At 43.8% G+C, this 17,551-nt stretch overlaps 1 protein-coding gene across 3 annotated transcripts in view; it reads left to right on the forward strand.

Annotated features, from left to right (window-relative positions):
- The first annotated feature begins 739 nt into the window (after positions 1 to 739).
- Positions 740 to 17,551, forward strand: part of MFSD10 (major facilitator superfamily domain containing 10) — a 33,718-nt gene continuing 16,906 nt past the window's right edge. Inside the window, exons 1-6 of one of the 3 annotated variants that reach the window (XM_074951794.1) lie at positions 740 to 854; positions 6,504 to 6,696; positions 11,001 to 11,097; positions 13,205 to 13,308; positions 14,445 to 14,603; positions 16,173 to 16,361. In XM_074951794.1, coding sequence (XP_074807895.1) covers positions 6,523 to 6,696; positions 11,001 to 11,097; positions 13,205 to 13,308; positions 14,445 to 14,603; positions 16,173 to 16,361 — 723 coding nt within the window. In that variant the 5' untranslated portion in view covers positions 740 to 854; positions 6,504 to 6,522. Of the gene's footprint in view, positions 855 to 995; positions 1,109 to 6,503; positions 6,697 to 11,000; positions 11,098 to 13,204; positions 13,309 to 14,444; positions 14,604 to 16,172; positions 16,362 to 17,551 lie in introns of those variants that run through there. The other 2 variants (XM_074951793.1, XM_074951795.1) reach the window with 2 other exon arrangements.

Here is a 17,551-nt window from a genome sequence, read left to right on the forward strand (position 1 = left end):
GTTTGTATTCCAGCTCTAATACTAACTCTATGGCCTTGAGGGTACTGTCTGCCTCAGTTTTTCCTGCTGTAAAAAGGAGATAAAATAATTATCTCACAGGGATTTTATATTATCATTGGTTTTCATATGACCTGCATCACATTTGGCATCTATAACTCACATGTTTGTACAGTTGACGTTGTATGACAACCCTAATACCCTCAGTGAGTCATACATGAAAAATGGAAACATTTCCTTTTAGATACGGATGTAACCTCAACATTTTTAACCAAGACCTTTATAAATTCTTTGCTGGATGTTGAAATGTTTGGCCAACGTTAACCTTAGATTGAAGCTACAGTCTCAAGCTTAAGGTAGGGCAGTTTACCCGGCCGTCTCAGGGGAGGAGCAGTTAACAGGCTGGGGCAATTTGTGGGGCTGCCCCGGCTTTGGGGGCCAGTTTGTGGATGTCTTGGGTTTGGCTGGTGAGTTAACAGGCTGGGGCAATTTGTGGGGTGCTTCCTTTTTTTTGTTTTTTTTTTGGGGGGGGTTATCTGAATGAATCGGGGGCTCTAAAAAAGAGCTGCTGAGGGGGACTTGACACACTGCCAACTCGTCCCCCAGCAGAGTTCTCCTCTGAGGGCGTCTCCCTGCCCGGGGAGTGAGGCTGGGGGCCCAGTGGCACCCATGGAAGATGTTCCCTCGGCAGGACTCAGCCCCCTCCAGCCCAGCCGCCGCCGCCGCAGCCCGGAAGAGGAAGCGCCGCGGCCGTGTGGAGCGCTCTTCGGCTGCGCTGCCGCTGGTCCCCGTGCCCCGGGCGGCTCGCGGCGCCCCCTCGCTTCCCCGGCCGGCCTCGCGCGGGGAGGAAGCGGCGGGTAGGAGCGCGCCGGGGCGGGCGGGGCGGAGGGACTCGGACAGGGGAGGGCTCTGTGCCGGGTGGGTGGGGCGCGCGCGCGGGGAGGATCTGTGCCGGGCACAGTGAGCAGGCTGTGGGGCTGCCTCGGATGGGGCGGGGGGCAGTTTGCCGAGGGTGTGTCCCGGATGTGGGGGTGGCAACCGCTCACACCTGGGGTCGGGGACAGTGGCGAGTACCGCAGCCTCCAGCAGCCCCAGCCAGAATAACTTCCCCGTAAGTGATGCTTCGGGCTCTGCGTCCCCCTCCCCTCCCCTCGCCCCCCCGGGCCCCCTGCTCCCTTCCCTCCTGTGTCTCTTTTCCCTCTGACAGGTTTCAGAGTAGCAGCCGTGTTAGTCTGCGTGCGCAAAAAGAAAAGGAGGACTTGTGGCACCTTAGAGACTAACCAATTTATTTGAGCCTATATGGGCTTTATGGGCTAGCTAGCATATATGCTCAAATAAATTGGTTAGTCTCTAAGGTGCCACAAGTCCTCCTTTTCTTTTCACTCTGGGGCTCAGAGGAGGTTAAGTAGTTTGTGAAACTGGCCCCGCTGCTCTTTCTCTCTCCAGAATCAAACCCAGTCTCTTAATGAGTCACAAAAGCCTTCTCCAGACTGGCAGGCAAATCCCGAGGTGGGAAATATGGGGTTTCCTCCTCCAGCAGAAGCCCAGCAAGGCACTGAGGTGTGAGATTGAGGCTGGCCGCTAACAAATGACTGAGGCCCTAGGTGTGAGTGATGGACCGGGTCCGCTTCCAAGTCAGTTCTTTGATTGGACCCGGGAGGCTGGCGTCCCTGGCAGGGGACTGAATAGGTGTAATGAGGGCTGGAAAGGGAAGGAGGAAGCAAGCAACAAAGAGGGGAAGACAGAGGGGATTTGTGAGGAAACTCAAAGAGGGAGAGGTTCAGGTGGGCTGCACACAAACTGGTTCCAGTAAGTGCAGAGATTTCTGTCATAGTTCTTGAGGGAATTGCACCTCGGACCCCTTCATGGGGGAGGCCTCTGAGATCTGAGACCTCTAGCCATCACCTTTCTTGGGGCAGCATCCCACCATCTGTTCCCTCCAGACAGGGGACTCAAGCTGCAGTTCCTCCTGCTTCACTGTGGTTCTCTCAGCAGGTCTGATTTCAGTTCAGCACCCACACTTCTGACAAGAACAGTGACCAGCCTACTCTCATAAAGCGAAGTAGTGTTTATTTAGAACAAAGGCTTTATAGAGGAAGCATATCTTAAAGAAAAGAAAAAGTTTATAGGCATGCCTAGCTTATCAGGTGTCACCCATCTTCCCCATGAAGACCCTGGCAAGTTCCAAAGTACTTCTAGTCCTGCGCAGGATCTGTACCTCTTGGTCACACAGTCTCATGTCCATTTGTGGACCAAGGGTGACTGACCTCTCTCCCGGGTCAGAGTTGTTTCTTTATACAGTTTTCAGTTCTTTGTTTGCCAGGCCTCTTGAACCATTATATGCACTTTCCCCAGGGGGTAAAACTTCCACAGACTTCTTACCTGCATGAGAGATTTGCATTAATTACCCCCCAGTGCTGTAACTAGACATAGTGGCGCCAGGGGTGAGCAAGTATATTTGCGTCCTCTACCATTTTTTTTCATTTTTCCACCCAGAGGTGACACATGTATGTATGGGGGGGGGGAATGCAGGGTTACGTGCCCTTCCCCCCCAGATTTTTTGGTTGCTTCCCCCCCCCCCCCCCGCAACCCAGACACGCTGGGTGGTCTGCTGAGGTAAGTCAGAGGGTGGAGGTGGTGTCCCTTCTCCCCCCCCCCCCCCCCCGACCAAGCCCTCAGCATGCTTCTATTTCTGCCCCATTATTTCGCTCCTGCAGTTTGGCTGCCCTGGTTATGGCTCTGATTACCCCTCAGTGATTTGAGTTCCTGCATTGAGCCAGAAATGCAATCACTAGCTAGCCCATAAAGATACATATAACATTTATAAAAAGCTGATACAATTGTCTTTGACTATTCCATGTGTTCATATTATCTGTCACATCTCCGCATAACAGTCTTTGAATGTTCCATGCTTCTAGAGCATTGTCTCCATCACTATTTCCTTGAACTAAAATATCCCCTACTATAGAATGGCCATTGCAGGAAGCAAGGTGGGCTGCCATGGCAGAGATGCAGTGTTGCTTGTATTGAATGAAGAAGGCCAGTATGGTTATGTATTATAAAGTGCAGTTTGGCTTGCTTGCTGGAGAAGAAGGTGAAGGCTTGAACAACAACCTCTCCTGACCACTAACCAGAGAAGAATGAGAATGAAAAATTCCTGGCCCAAGTTTCAAGGCCTAAACTAATGCTCACAGTTGACTTCAACTACCCAGCTATCTTTTAGGTAAACAAATAATCAGGGCTCCTGATTTTTGGCTTTATGTGATAAACATCCCTGTTTTAAAAAAAAACCCTGAAACTGGCATTTATCCAATAAACACCAGTAATGGTTACTTGTATCTAAGGGTTTGTCTTTGGAGAGTAGTATGTGGACTGCTGGGGTGTGATTTCTAAAGTGCACTAATGTGGCACATTAATTGGTCCATGATAACACTGCTGGTGTTCCCTAAAGTGTAGTAGTATTTGAAACAATGCTACATTAAAGTGCACTAGAGAACATTACAAAGAGGTTACTCATTACAATATATATATTACTTGTTACAATATATTCAAAGAGCCATAAATCCTATGATTTTTTGTTCATCTACACAAAACTCAAAAGTTGATAATAAAAAACCTGGGAAAACAGAGGCCCTACAAATAATGCTAAAAGTTTATAATTAGAGTGACTTGTAATTTTTTTTAAAAAGTGTCATATACTCTTACACATAAAGAAATAAACTGTTACATGTAGCAGTAGGTTCAGCTGCATTATGGCAACAATTGTTGTTACAATAAATGGATTGTAAGTGTCCTCTTTTGTTTACCCAAGAATGTTAGTTCTTTAATTTAGCTGCAATAATCAATAACGCAGTACTAAAGAATTGTAGAGAAAATATCTATCTGTGAACACAAATAGTTTTAAAATCTCCAGTGAGTGTTACTTGGTTTAGCACAATTTTATATCCCCAGTGGTTTGTACCTGGAATACAGATTATCTCCTTAATATAGAACTTATGCCAGACATTATTCAGTGGGCCTGATCCTGAGCAATGGAAGTCAATCGTAGTTTGGCTATTAACTGAAGGAGGATAAAGAGGTAGTTTTTCCCATTTTTACTGCTTGATTCAGTAAACACAGAATCTGAATTTAAATTTGTTGGGTTTTTTTTTGGGGGGGGGGGTTGTCGGGACCTTGGGAGGGAAGATTGTTATGTGAGTGTAGAGAAATTGTGCTGCAGTGTTTTGACAACACCATGGATAAAAATAGATTTTTTTTTAAAGGATATCTTAATTTAACAATTTTTCTTATTTAAATTAAATACATTTTTCCTTTAAAAAATGAACCTGTTTTAAAATTAAATTTGAAATTGTGGCAGCCTATGGTAAGGCCTAAACATACTATAATCTATTAAACTCACTAAAATAAAAATAATAAAATGCTACATCAATGAGGCCTCCTAAAATTTTAAAGATGTTAAAAGGGGCTGCATTTTTAACTATGTACAGAATCAAGGGGAATATCTTTAAATTTACAGAATAAGAGGAAGCCTATTTAATTTTTGAGGTCAACTCAGGCTTTATAAATGTGTCACAATGTCATTAACTGTATTAAGTGTATATGTTATTTTCAGCCTTTACAATTGAATGATGGTATTTGCATTTTCACAAATGTGAGTACTTTCCATTTCTCTTGTGCAGAAAAGCTTCTGCCTTAATTGTGTTTGATTTCAATTTAACTAGCAGAGAGAATATTTTCTTCATTTGGATCAGTTTAGGCAAAGTTGAAAACCCTGATTGGGAATTGAAAAAGCTGGAAAGCTTGTTTTCCTCTTCTAACCTCTGAAGAAAAACCAGGTGCGAGAGGATGAGATCTATTCATTCTAATATCTTGAAGGACATGCGGTCAGATATTCAAAGGTATCTAGGTGTCTAAAGATGCCAGTAGGCACCTAGTGCTTTGGTACTCTTGAAATCCTATTTGGGACCCATCTGCATCTTTATGCATCTAAATACCTTTTAAAAATCTGGTCCATATTTACCAGAAACAATCCGTCAATTCACTAACGTCAGTTAATACTATCTTTATTTAATAAATAATTTTAAATGCAAAACATGTTATGATACATTTTAATTATTTTATATTCAGCACATTTAAGGTAGTGTAATTTAACTAAGAAAGACAATTTTGAAATGTTGTACATTTTTATTGATTCCCAATTTTCATCCAAATGCGGCTTGACACAAATCCCAAATAAAAAATTATCTAGTAAATAAGAAATGCATTAGTCACCATTTTCTAATATTAAAATATTAAAAATCTGAATAAATGTAAACATTAAGAATATGAATAAATGTAAGCGAAACTATATAATTGCTTAAATGAATGTATATAGATGCACAATATCTTTCTCATTACCAAAAAGAAGTGCCAAATTTAGTGTAAAGACTATATTTGTTTGCAAATCAACATAATTAAATGGTTATACCAACTAATGAGAAAAACTTTCTTTAGGGAAATAACTAAAGTACAAATACAAAACAATTTAAAAACAATTATTTAAATTGATGTTTCATGCTTGCTGATTTAAAACACTTTAATTTAAAACACTCCACCTTGTTTGACAAACTGCTAACTTTTTGTACTATATCGCAGACAGACATATAGACAGACTGTAAATTCTTTAGGACATGGAGGGTCTTCTGTGTTTTTACAGTACCAAGCATAATGGGGCCCCAACCCTGGCTGGGGTCTTTAGGTGCTCCCAGAATACAAATAATAAAAATATTTTGCTGATAGTTATGCTAGCAGTACAAGAAATTAAAATAAGATCCTTGAAAAGTGTCAGCTGCCTTATAGTTATGCCCCTCCTATGGTTTTGTGTAGATTTAAAGACATACTAGTAATTTCAAATCGAACTTTGTTTTACAGTGTTTCTTGAGCTGCCATTGCTGAGCATAACACCCTCCCTGAAGTGATCAGTGAGTCATGCTGTTGTAGGTGTTTATACAGCACTAATCACTGTGGTATCTACTGTAGACATAAATGCTGTTAGATACCTGCCTGAGGAGACATTTCCATTCCATGGTTATGCTTCAATGCTGGATTGAAAATGTTTTTACAAAACAAGTCCAGAAAAATTGTTTGTATTTAAACATGAAAGAGGTATAGTTAGTGACACTATGACTTAGCACCTTTTATCCTGTTAAGACACAGATTCATTTATCTGGGACTGATTGTACCGAATGCTTGACGTTTTCCTTTGAACAGTGGTTCTTGCCATCATGCCCCACTTTTACCAGAACAAATGAGCTGCGTGACTAAGGACTAGGAATTGTGAGGCCGGGGGCCTGTTCTGTTTTACAAAACAGCCCCCTCCCTAGTGAACCAGGATTCTAATCTAGCAATTGCTATATTGTTGCACTGGGGGAAATGGAGTAAGAATGAGTCAGCAAGTTCTTCCCCTTTGGGTGAAATAACCTCAGTGCCTGAAATGCTTCAGAGTGAGTGCTGTTATTCTGTTTCAGAAGTGCAACGCCTGACAACATGGCCATAGAAAAGGGGGAAAGTAGCTGCCCCACCAGGGGCAAGTCAGAGGCTGAAGATGGCTCTGGTCGGGTGATCACCATTGTCTTCCTGGCACTCCTTATAGACCTGCTGGGATTCACTCTCATTTTGCCACTCCTTCCTTCAATCCTTGAGTATTACAGCAAGAATGATGTAAGTAAGAACTAAACTCTACCTGCTGAAAATACAGTCTGGGCACAAGGTGATCTGAAAAAAGGGGATCAGAGGGAGGGGGGATGTGTGGGGTGCCCGTTCCCCTGACACAGCTCAAAAGCTACATGCAGAATAAACCCCACCCGCAAGTCTGGGGTGTATTTAGATTGGTTTGTTTTGCTCTGCCTAGTAAGACTTTCTCACCTTTGCCACTGAGTCAGGGTCAGGTGTCTATGTTTGGGGAAATCCAGAGATTACTGAGTGGCTACTTCTTGTAATTGTCCTGAATTTGCCTTCCGCCTTGCTGTTCTTTTACTAACATGTGTCTGTGGCTGCCTGGTCTCCAGCAATGAGTAACGCTGGGCTTCCTGCTGCTGTGTGGCTCAGTCAGCTGAGTGAATCTCCATGAGGCGTGAAGCCCTGGTCTCTTGGTAACAAAGTCTGCAGTCTCTACCCTGTCTGTCTTGGCTGTGTGAGTGAGGGGGCCAGAACTGTCTCTCAAGCTCTGTAAGGTAGAAGGAGCTTTACTTTGGCTTCTTAACCCAGCCTTAAGTGTCCTTTACAGCACAAACCCATCGAGGTGTGGTGCTGTGCATCCATTGTTCCTCCTCCGTCTCTTGCGAGCTGTCTGTCTGACTTGCCATTTCTCTCTCGGCTATATTCTCTTCTCTTCCCCAATGTTCAAATCTATTTACATGACTACTCGATTACCAGTGCCAGCAACTAGGTTGTAATGGAAAATATTGAATTCTTTGTTGGCAGTAGGTTTTACGGGTAAGTAGATGCCTCTGATTAAAGCAATACACAGAGCTAGCTCTTCTGGTGATCTTTTTTTTGAGATAGTCCCCCCACCTCATTCTGTCATTGCCTTAAGACCTCTTACTCTATCTCCACCACTCTAATTCCCTTTCCTGTGGCTGCCCTCTTGCCCTGCGCTGTTTGGGTGGAGATGGGACGTGTGCTCCTGGTCCCCAAGCACTCACACACTTATGATCAGCAGGAGGGAGAAGTCCCCACTACTGGGTCTTCTTCAGAGCAGATTAGCAGAAAGCACATTGATGGAGCAATGAGCATCTGGATACAGCTAGCAAAATGCCAGTCAGCATGCTGCTGAGGTAGCACTGAACCCCATGATTCCATGTCAAATTTGGTACTGTTTGTGTAAACTGGAGACCCTCTTGAAGCTTTGCTTCCCCCCACCCTCACTCCAAAGGAAGGATTCATGAACCCCCAAAGCCATCTATGGCTAGACAGTCTGTACCTGTCAAAAACCAACGCCTTGATTGACAGAGTTATGAAGAAACATGTCACAGATCCACAGGATCTGTGCTACACCCCAGCTTTTAAACAGTCTCTTGGACGAACTCCTTCAGCATGGCTGACCCCAGGGAGTCCCACTTTTCCTTCAGGGGAGGTCCTGCAGTCTTACTGCCTCCTAAACTGTAGTCTCTGGACTACAGCACTCCTGCTTTATACTGAGCTCTGCCCAGTAAGTGCAATTGAAATAGACTTGTACGCTCTTCAGGGACTAATACACCCTTGCAAGTATTTGCAGTGACACCTAAGCAACATTTTCAAAACAGGATAGGCATTATTAGTCAACTGGAACACAGCACTGGAATTCCTTAGGTTATCATGGAGAAATAAAGGTTAAAGCATAGTCCATTCTGATCAAGCCAGAGCAATTCACCAGGCCAAACTGCAGTGAACTCCATTTTCCAGCTCACTCTCTCTGATTTCCCTACTCAGTCCCAGTGGAGAGCCCACCTCCTTCAGAACCAGAAGCCCACACTTATCCTCTGTCTCTGTCCTTTGTTCTCAAGGTGAGGTCTCTGCTCAGCTTCTCTGCTGAGAATGTCAATTCATGAGTCATTGGCGCTTTACTCCTGTGGGGAATTCTGCACCAAAAAAATTCTGTGCACAATATTTTAAAATTCTGCAAAATTCTGCGTATTTTATTTGTCAAAATAACACATTATAATCATGCCAGTTTCAATTATTTTGGCAATTTATTTCAAAATACCTGTCAACAAGTATGTCTGTAACAATACAGACAACAAAAAAAGATTCAGGAAATGTTTTTTGACAAATAGATTATTTACTAGGCATATTTTATTCATATAGAACTTTGAGTAATAATTCATTTAAACTACAAGATAGAAATTGTATATTCAGAAGCAGTACAAAGGCCTGGGAGAGCCAGGGGTAATGCAGGAGCTAAGGAAAAGGGAAATAATTGCTGCGAAGGCACCTGGGATTGAACCTGGAAGGTTGTTGGGTGTGGATGGGAGAAGTACGAAACAGTTTTTTTTTTTGTGGGGGGGGGGATTGTTAGGGAGTTGGGGAATCTTCCCCATGCAGACTCTGGCTGACTCCTAGCCTCTCCCAATCAGTCAGGCACATCTGCTCCTTTCCCCATATGTCCGTGTCCTTACACTCCCACTCAGCCACCCCTTGTCCCCTATCCCCATGTATCCCTGCACCCCCACTCAGCCACCCCTCCTCCTCCTGCCCCCATGTGTTCCTGCTCCCCCTTCTCTCCATCCCCATGTGTCCCTGCACCCCCACTCAGCCCCCTCTCCGCCATGTGTCTCTTCACTCCCATTCAGCTATCCCTCCCCCATCCCCATGTATCCCTATACCCCTACTCAACCACCCCCTCCCCTGTCCCCATGTGTTTCTGAACCCCGCCATGCACCCCCATCCCCATGTGTCCCTGAACCACCTCTCAGCCACTCCACCCTCCATTCCTATGTGTCTCTGCACCGCCACTGAACAACACCCGCCCCCATGTGGCCATGCACACCCACTCCCATTCAGTCCCCACTCCAGTCTATCTAGCCCTTCTGAACCCCAGTGTATGTGACCCCGCAGCAGCCCCGTGTGTCCTGCTCTCTCTGTCCTCCCCACATCCAGTGCTCTCTCACCTGGCCCCACGGGCAGGGTGCTATCAGGAACACAGTCTCTGCTCTCTCCCTATCAGATGCTGACTGCTATGGCTGGGGAGCAGTGAGCCATCTGCCTCTGTTCTGGCACCACAGCAGCCCCTGGTAGCCAAAAGGCGTAACTGCAGGTCCTCTTCAGCAGAATGTATTTTCTGTGGAGAAAAAAAAGTCTGTGGGACACATGAATTCTGCGCATGTGCAGTGGCACAGAATTCCCCCAGGAGTAGAGCTTGCATTGTCTCTCTGGACCCGGTGTTGATCTGGGTCAGTTTCAGTCAGTTTCTTAACAACTCTGTTCTGTTCACCCAGACAGCAAGGTGACGCACACACACCCATGTCTCTTAATCTTCCCTGAGAAAAAACTTAATCCCTTTTCCCTCTATTGGGCAGCAAAGCAAATTATGGGAGAAAATGGAGGCACACAAAGCCTCATAAAAATATTACAAAAAGTTCCTACTTTGTCACAACATGTTCCTCACTCAAGTAAAATATGAGGAATTTGGGCTGGGCTGGTGGCCTAGTGCTTTGAATAGTGAAGTGTAAACCTTGGGTCTCCTTCCTACTCCCAGTCTATTGGTCCCTGAGTCTAGGAGGTGGAAAGGAGACACAGAGCCTTGTGTTGTTCATCGGCATCCCTCCCGGTTAACTGAGTATCTTTAATGAGGGGCTGTGAATCTCTTCATAGCCCCTTTCTCTTTGGTACGAGGCTGATGACGGAGACACATGGTTTCTAGGGTGGGTGTGCAATGTGGAGGATAAACAGGGAGAGTCTCAGGACTCTAACAGGAATGTAGAAGACCTGGCTGGGATGAGATATGAGTTTGTAACTCAAATTGCGGCTTTATTATGTATAAAATCGAGGCTTAGCAAGTGTAGGAGTTAGTGCCTAGCTCAGTAGCATTTATTCACCATCTTCTGCTCTGTGTTCCAGTCATACGTTTCCATAGGGCATGATGGGGCAAATTCTACCCCTGCTGTATGGTTGCCAAGGACTCTACCTGGAGTGGAACCAGCCTGGCTCTGCTGTGTAGGGAGGGACTGGATGTTAGGAGCCAGCACATGGGCTTTGCATCCCATTCGTGCTTCAGAACCCAGCACTGGTCTATGGGAGTCTGTCTGTGCCACCGTGGAAGAGATTTTGAGAGAGAGAGGAAAGGTTAAGGGCAGAGTAAATATATCTGTGACTACACTGGTCCATCAGGCATATACCCCATACATACACCTGGGGAAGGAAGTTGTCTCAAGTGGCATTTCAGAGACAAAGCAATGCTACATTTTTGCAAATAAAGTCAAAGCCTGCAAGAGAGAGTTTGTTCCCTAAGAACCATTAACTGTATGACTTATGACTCTCTTTTGTAGGATGGTTTCTATCTATCACTTCAGCATGGCGTGGACTGGTTTGCTGCAGTGGTTGGGGTACCTCTGGAGAGGAAGTACAACACTGTCTTGTTTGGAGGTATGAATGAACCTGCAATCTAGTGTCATTTTCAGGCTCTCTTCTATGGTAATGTTTTTATTTGTAAACATATATCACCATTATTAAATTGGGACTTAGATAGCACAATAAAAGATGCCCTAGAAGTACCCAAGAGAAGCAGATTATAAATATTTGGTAAATGGTACTGCTTATATGGAACTGATAGCTCTGACTAGTCAGGCAAGCAGTTCAACCTATTCCACAGTCATGCTTCCTAGGCCAGGCCTGCTGTGCTTTACTACTTTAGCACTGAGTTTCCCAGGAATGGAGACAAATCAGCAGGGGGTGTTGAGTGACTAGAGGCTCACCATTTATACCTCAGCCGGCAGCCACGCTCCAGTGTCTGCGGAAGGGACGTGGCAGCTGTTCTGCAGAGTGCAGTACTATTTGTTGCCACCAGGGCACTTCTGTTGTGACTGAGTCTTCTCCAGCTCCTCCGTAAGTCATTGCAGGCAGCAAAGCAGTGAATCAAGGACTCTGAAAGGCTAATTCAGATTTGTTAATAGTGGGCAAGGGAAGGCAAGAGGCCTGTGTGTTGGGCCAGATGTGTAAACAACCAAGTTTACATTCTTGGCATAGGCTGTGATGTTGTGGTTTAAGCTGTACCATCTGCATTACAGTACCCTTCATTAGTGCTTCACACTTCATACATCCAAGAGACACGAGTGAACATTTCAGGATTCTGGCTGAGAAGGGGGAGCAACTGTTTTCCCCTGCCTTCTTCCTCCCTTCCCTGTATGAGACAGAGGTAGTGAGGAAGGGGCACACTTGTAGGCACAGCAATCATTTTGGGCACCAGCTGCCACAGCTGATGTTGACAGCCATCTGTGGTGACCACTGCTTATCATAGCAAATGTAATCATCTCCTTATTGCTTCGTACTTCCATCCTGCACCTGCCTCGTACCCACCTGTTGTCTCTTGTCTCAACTTGGATTGTAAATCTCTTCAGGATAGGAACCAACTGTTTGGAATATGTTTGTACAGTGCTTAGCATAATGGAATTGAAGCTCATAGTTGCTCCTTCAATGCAAATAATAATAATTAATAATTAATGTCCATCCAAATGAGAATGAACCTTGCTGCCTTCATTTGTGAGCTAAAGCTGTAAGTAGGTGTATGGCTTTTGTTTTGTTTTGGTTTTTTTGTTTCATTTTTTACTTTTTTGTTGTTGAGCAACCACAAAGAAATTATTCTCCCCCAGATACCCACATACTTGATATGAAATCCTGACTCCTTTAAAGTCAAGGGGAGTTTTACAGTTTTACCATTCAGTGGTGCAAAATTTAACCCATGGTCTCTGTGCATTTTCAGCCTTGATAGGTTGTCTAAGTAAGCCATATAAGCCAGCTCTCTCCTTTAAAGAAAAAAAGCTATAACAACAAAGCATTTTCTTGGCAGTCTGTCACAAAGGTATTACAAATTAATGAGGGCACTGAGTTAGAGATGGCAAGAGAAGAGAGGAACCGAAGATCACAGGGACAGAATGTAGGTTTCAAGGAATCTCCTCAGATATGTAGACTCACTGCCATTTATGTGAGGGAGTCACATATCCCGATATGTCTCATTGCTGCCTTTGATACCAAGGGGAGAAAAGATAAGCTAATTAAATGTGACAGATCCAAGTTCAGTTATCAAAAAATTACTTAAAAGAATGGTGTGTTATACTGACTGGCTGTTAAATCCTATATTATCCTCTCTCCATGAACAGGAAGAGTTTGCAGTCAGAGATAGAAAATATCAGAGAATTTGCATTTTTCTGACACACCCCTCCTTCCCCCATAAGTCTCATAGCTTTCCCATCTTGTTCTGGTTTGTCTGCATTTCCGTTTCCCTTGAAAACCCAGTTAAATTCAGTTAAATAAGAACTTAGCCCCAATATTTTGGGGGTGTTTGCATTCCAGGGAGATAACTGCTGTTCATGGCCACAGTCTGACATTATAATTGCATATCTTTTATATGTGTTTGAGTTGTTGGTTTTTTTAAGGGCCATAGTGAAGTGATAGGCCTTAAGCAGTTAGGCTGCCTTTGTGTTTAAGACTAAGGCAGCATGTCTTATGATTAAGTCTAATGATCAATCTTTTCTAGGTCTGATTGGCTCCATCTTTTCCATCCTGCAGTTTTTTTCCTCTCCACTCACGGGTGCTGCATCTGACTGCTTGGGGAGAAGGCCGATCATGTTGTTGACAGTGGTATGTCTGGCAGCCTGACTAGAATCAGCATAAATCAGATGTACAGAGGGAGGCCAGTGTGATTAGTGCTGCCTCCCCTGGCCAAGTCACTTGATCAAACTTGGGGGTCTAACATTAGGTACTTAGGGCCAGATTTTAAAAGGTATTTAGGTGCCTAAAGGTGCAAATAGGCACCTAGTGGGATTTTCAAAAGCGCTTATTTGTATCATTTAGGCAACTCAATACCATTGACATTCCAACATGTAAGATCACACCACCTGTACAAGTGCCTACATGTGGATTTAGGTGCTTGGCTTTAGGCACTCAATCTGAAAATGTTGGACTTAATCTTTTTGTCCCTGAGTTCTCCATCTGTATAACAGGGATAATAATATTATGTACTCCAGCCCCTTGTAAAGTACCTTGGGATCTTTGATTGGAAAGCATTTGATGGAAGTGCAACATATCATTTATTTATTGTATTAATGAACATTCACCAAACAGTTTCTCTCTTTGGTAGCTGTTACAAATTCAAATTTAGGGCTCTGATTATAGATATAATACAGCGCAAGTATGAACATGCATGAGGGATCTCGGCAGCAAATGAGATACACAACCCATCATCCAATAAAGTCTTTGCAGATTAATGCATTAAGCATGTGCGAGTTCAATTATTATTCACCAAAACTGAGGGCTAAAATTGACTTTCAGATCAGTGGATTTTGTCTCTTTTTTTTGTCTTAGAATTTTTCTGGGTTGCAGATTTTATTTAAATATTTTAATTATACTGGAAACCATTTCAGTGGCTGTCTTGTAAACAAAATGGAGCAAGTTGTACAAAGGTGTTCTAAACACCTTTCAATGCATAAAAAGAATAGATTTTGTATCGGACAAACTTTCTCTTAACATAATGTACAATAATGGATTATGTGAAATGATTACAGATGGGTTCTCCTTATCGCATTTTTACTGTCTGACATTCAGAGTAGTACGTGTCTGGTGAAATGCCAGTTTTTTCAAGAAAGCATTTGTTGTTTCATGACTAATGGAGCAGACATTGATTTTGCTTTTCAAACATTAGTCTAGCTAGAAAATAATCCTAAAATGATGCTGATTTTACTGTTTTATGTAAGAGAAATCTCCTCTTCTCCCTGCAGGTGGGGTTGATAGCATCGTATGCACTCTGGGCTATCTCTAGGAGTTTTGGTATTTTTCTTCTCTCCAGAGTCCTAGGTGGAATAAGTAAAGGGAATGTCAGCCTGTCCACTGCTGTAATTGCTGACCTGCACTCTCCAAAAACTAGGAGCAAGGGCATGGTGAGTTACAAATGCTGGCTATACGGATGGGATTTCTTGTTAATTTTTCATAGGAGTTGCATGTTTTGTTACTTCTGATATATTTTCACTGATCAAGTGATAATGATGACTTACATTTGCAGAGTGCCTTTCTTCCAGAAGGATGCCAAAGCACTTTACAAATTGACTTACCAACTTTATTTAAGAGTCATTTCACTCGCTGGTGAAATGCAACCAACTCTGGTGTGGAAAGCAATACTTGTATAGCATTGTAGCAACTGTTAAAGTGTCAGTACACTTCCTGTACTATAATGCTTATCTAACTGAAACTATAGGGTGAATTTTTGGTAGGCAGAATGTTATAATCTCTGTATTCTGGCTAACTTGCACTTGGGGAAAATATGTGGAGATTTTTAAATTCAACAATAATATCGAGTGCTGTTACGGTGCTTTTCATTTTCAAAGCACTTTCCACACAATAATCCTCACTATACTTCTGTGTGGTAAGCAAGCCAGTAGTACTATTCTTATTTTACAGATTATGAATTTGAGGCAGAAATACTAAGAGGCTGGTCTCAGGCCCAAGGTGGATTCAATTGCAAACAGGGTTAGAACTCTGGTGTTCCTGTTTCAGTCCTGTACTCAGACAGCAAGTGGTCAGGCCCTAGATTTTTTTTTTTTTTTAATGTTTCCTCTTAAAGACCCTGGACTAAATTCTGTGCTAAATTCTATTGAAGCCAGAATGCGTGCACAGGGTATAAATCGTCACAGTATTTAGCCTCCTTCCTCCCAGCATTATAGCCCAATCTGGTGCATTGCTTTAATGCTGAACGTCCAACCTCCTGCTCAAAGCAGGACCAATCCCCAATTTTTGCCACAGATCCCAAATGGCCCCCACAAGGATTGAACTCATAACCCTGGGTTTAGCAGGCCAATGTTCAAACCACTGAGCTATCCCTCCCCCCATGAGGCACCTTTACTATTTCCTGCACCATCATGGGTTTTTCTTAGAATCCACCAATCCTAATTCTCCCCTGGCCCAAGCCTGCTCACCTTTATCTAACTTGTATTTATAGGGCAGTAGCTGGGAATTGCAAAAGAACCATGAGGGATGAGAAACAACATTATTGCCACCAAGGTGGTACACATGATGCCCTGACACCATCCTACACTGAGCAGCTTTACAATCTAAAAGCACATCCCGGGGTGAATAAGTCCTGAACTGCATAAGCACATGGTTCACAAGCTTCAGCTCTGTTGCTGTTATCTCTGCCTTGCCATTCATTGCTGTTTGCCACACACTTGCCCCTTCCCTCGAGGTGGTTGTGGAGTTTTTTGGCATTTGCTTCATGGATGTTTAGCAAGAGACAGAATAGCTTTAGAACTGTCTTTCTGAACTGGATCAAAAGGTGTTTAATTCCATTACCTGCATAATTGATCACGCTTGATGTTGTGTTAGCATTTGGCACTACAATTTAGCTTCTATCAGAGTATGACAGACTTAAGTTATCAAGTTTTACAAAAAAAAAAAAAAATCTTGGTCATGAATAAACCTATGTCTAAAACTGCAAGTTTACTATATCTCAACAGGCAATGATTGGTGTTGCTTTCTCACTTGGATTTACCGTGGGGCCTATGATTGGAGCTTACCTTGCCATGGAAACAGGGAAAGGAGAAGTCTTCTATCTTCGGTCAGCTTTGCTTGCGCTCATGTTTGCTGTTGCTGACTTAATTTTCATCTTCTTCCTGCTTCCGGAGACACTCCCCAAAGAAAAACGGGTAAAATATGCTGAAAGTGGCTCTGAAAATCCATATTTCCTACAGGCAAGGGCAGGACTTGAAAATTATTGAAACAGTGGAAATGTATGGGGAGGGACACAAACTCAGGGATTTGGTTCAGTCCTTAGACCAGAAGTTAAACCCACCTAAACTGGCAATGACAGAAAGTAGCAGTTCTGATTAGCAATCATGTCTTAGGTACTGCACTGCATCAAAAATGCTTAGATAGTTACCACTGAATTTCTGTTGGCTACACTAAACTTCAAATTCTTCAGAAACTGATGGGGCCAATAGATAAGCCCTAGAATACTATGTCACCCTGAGCTGGTCCAATCTAGTTTGAAAATTTCAGACAACATTCTAACTCAATCATGAAAATACAGTGAAATTTCTTTAAGACATGATTTCTCCAATTAGCCAAAGCAGGCCATAAATTGGTTGTCTAATCTAAACTAATCAGGATACAGCTGTCAATAACAGTCTGGGAATCTCTTTCTAATTGTCAATATTTATAATGTGCTCATCATTGTAGTACCTAAGCAATGTATGAGACTAAAAATACCATGAATGCTCTGCTTGGTGTGGGAAGGATTGAAATTTCTATGTCTCACTCGAACTATGAACAAGAACTCCAACTTTGAGTGCATTATTAATTCTCCATTACTGCTGCACCAGCAGCACCCATGGGACTGGAGCACCCATGGGGAAAATTTAGTGGGTGCAGAGCACCCACTGGCGCCAAGCTCCTCCCCTCTGCCCCCCTCCCCCTGTGCCTTGTGTGTGCCGGCGGCCCCGCACTTACCAACTCCTCCCCTTCCCTCCCAGCGCTTCCTGCGTTCAAGCTCCAGGAGGGAGGGAGAGGAGGGGGCACGGGGCGTGCTCAGGGGAGGAGGCGGGGAAGAGGAGGGGTGAGGGTGGAGGAGGGGTGGGAAGAGGCAGGGCGGGGCTTGGGGGAAGGGGTGGAGTGGGTGCGGGCCTGGAGTGGAGTGTGGGGGGTCGAGCACCCCTGGCAAGATGAGAAGTCAGCGCCTATGGTCCCAGTGATGCCCCAAATTTTTGGGTGCCCTACACCATGTATGCTGCATATGCCTAAGGACGGCCCTGAAACAGGTTCCTCTGTAAGTCCCTGGAGACAGAAACTTGTAGCATTGGACCAAATTCAGCCCTGGGTGTAAGTAGGTAAAACTCCA

Source organism: Natator depressus, chromosome 4 (genome assembly GCF_965152275.1).
Source record: "Natator depressus isolate rNatDep1 chromosome 4, rNatDep2.hap1, whole genome shotgun sequence".
NCBI classification, from domain to species: Eukaryota; Metazoa; Chordata; order Testudines; family Cheloniidae; genus Natator; species Natator depressus.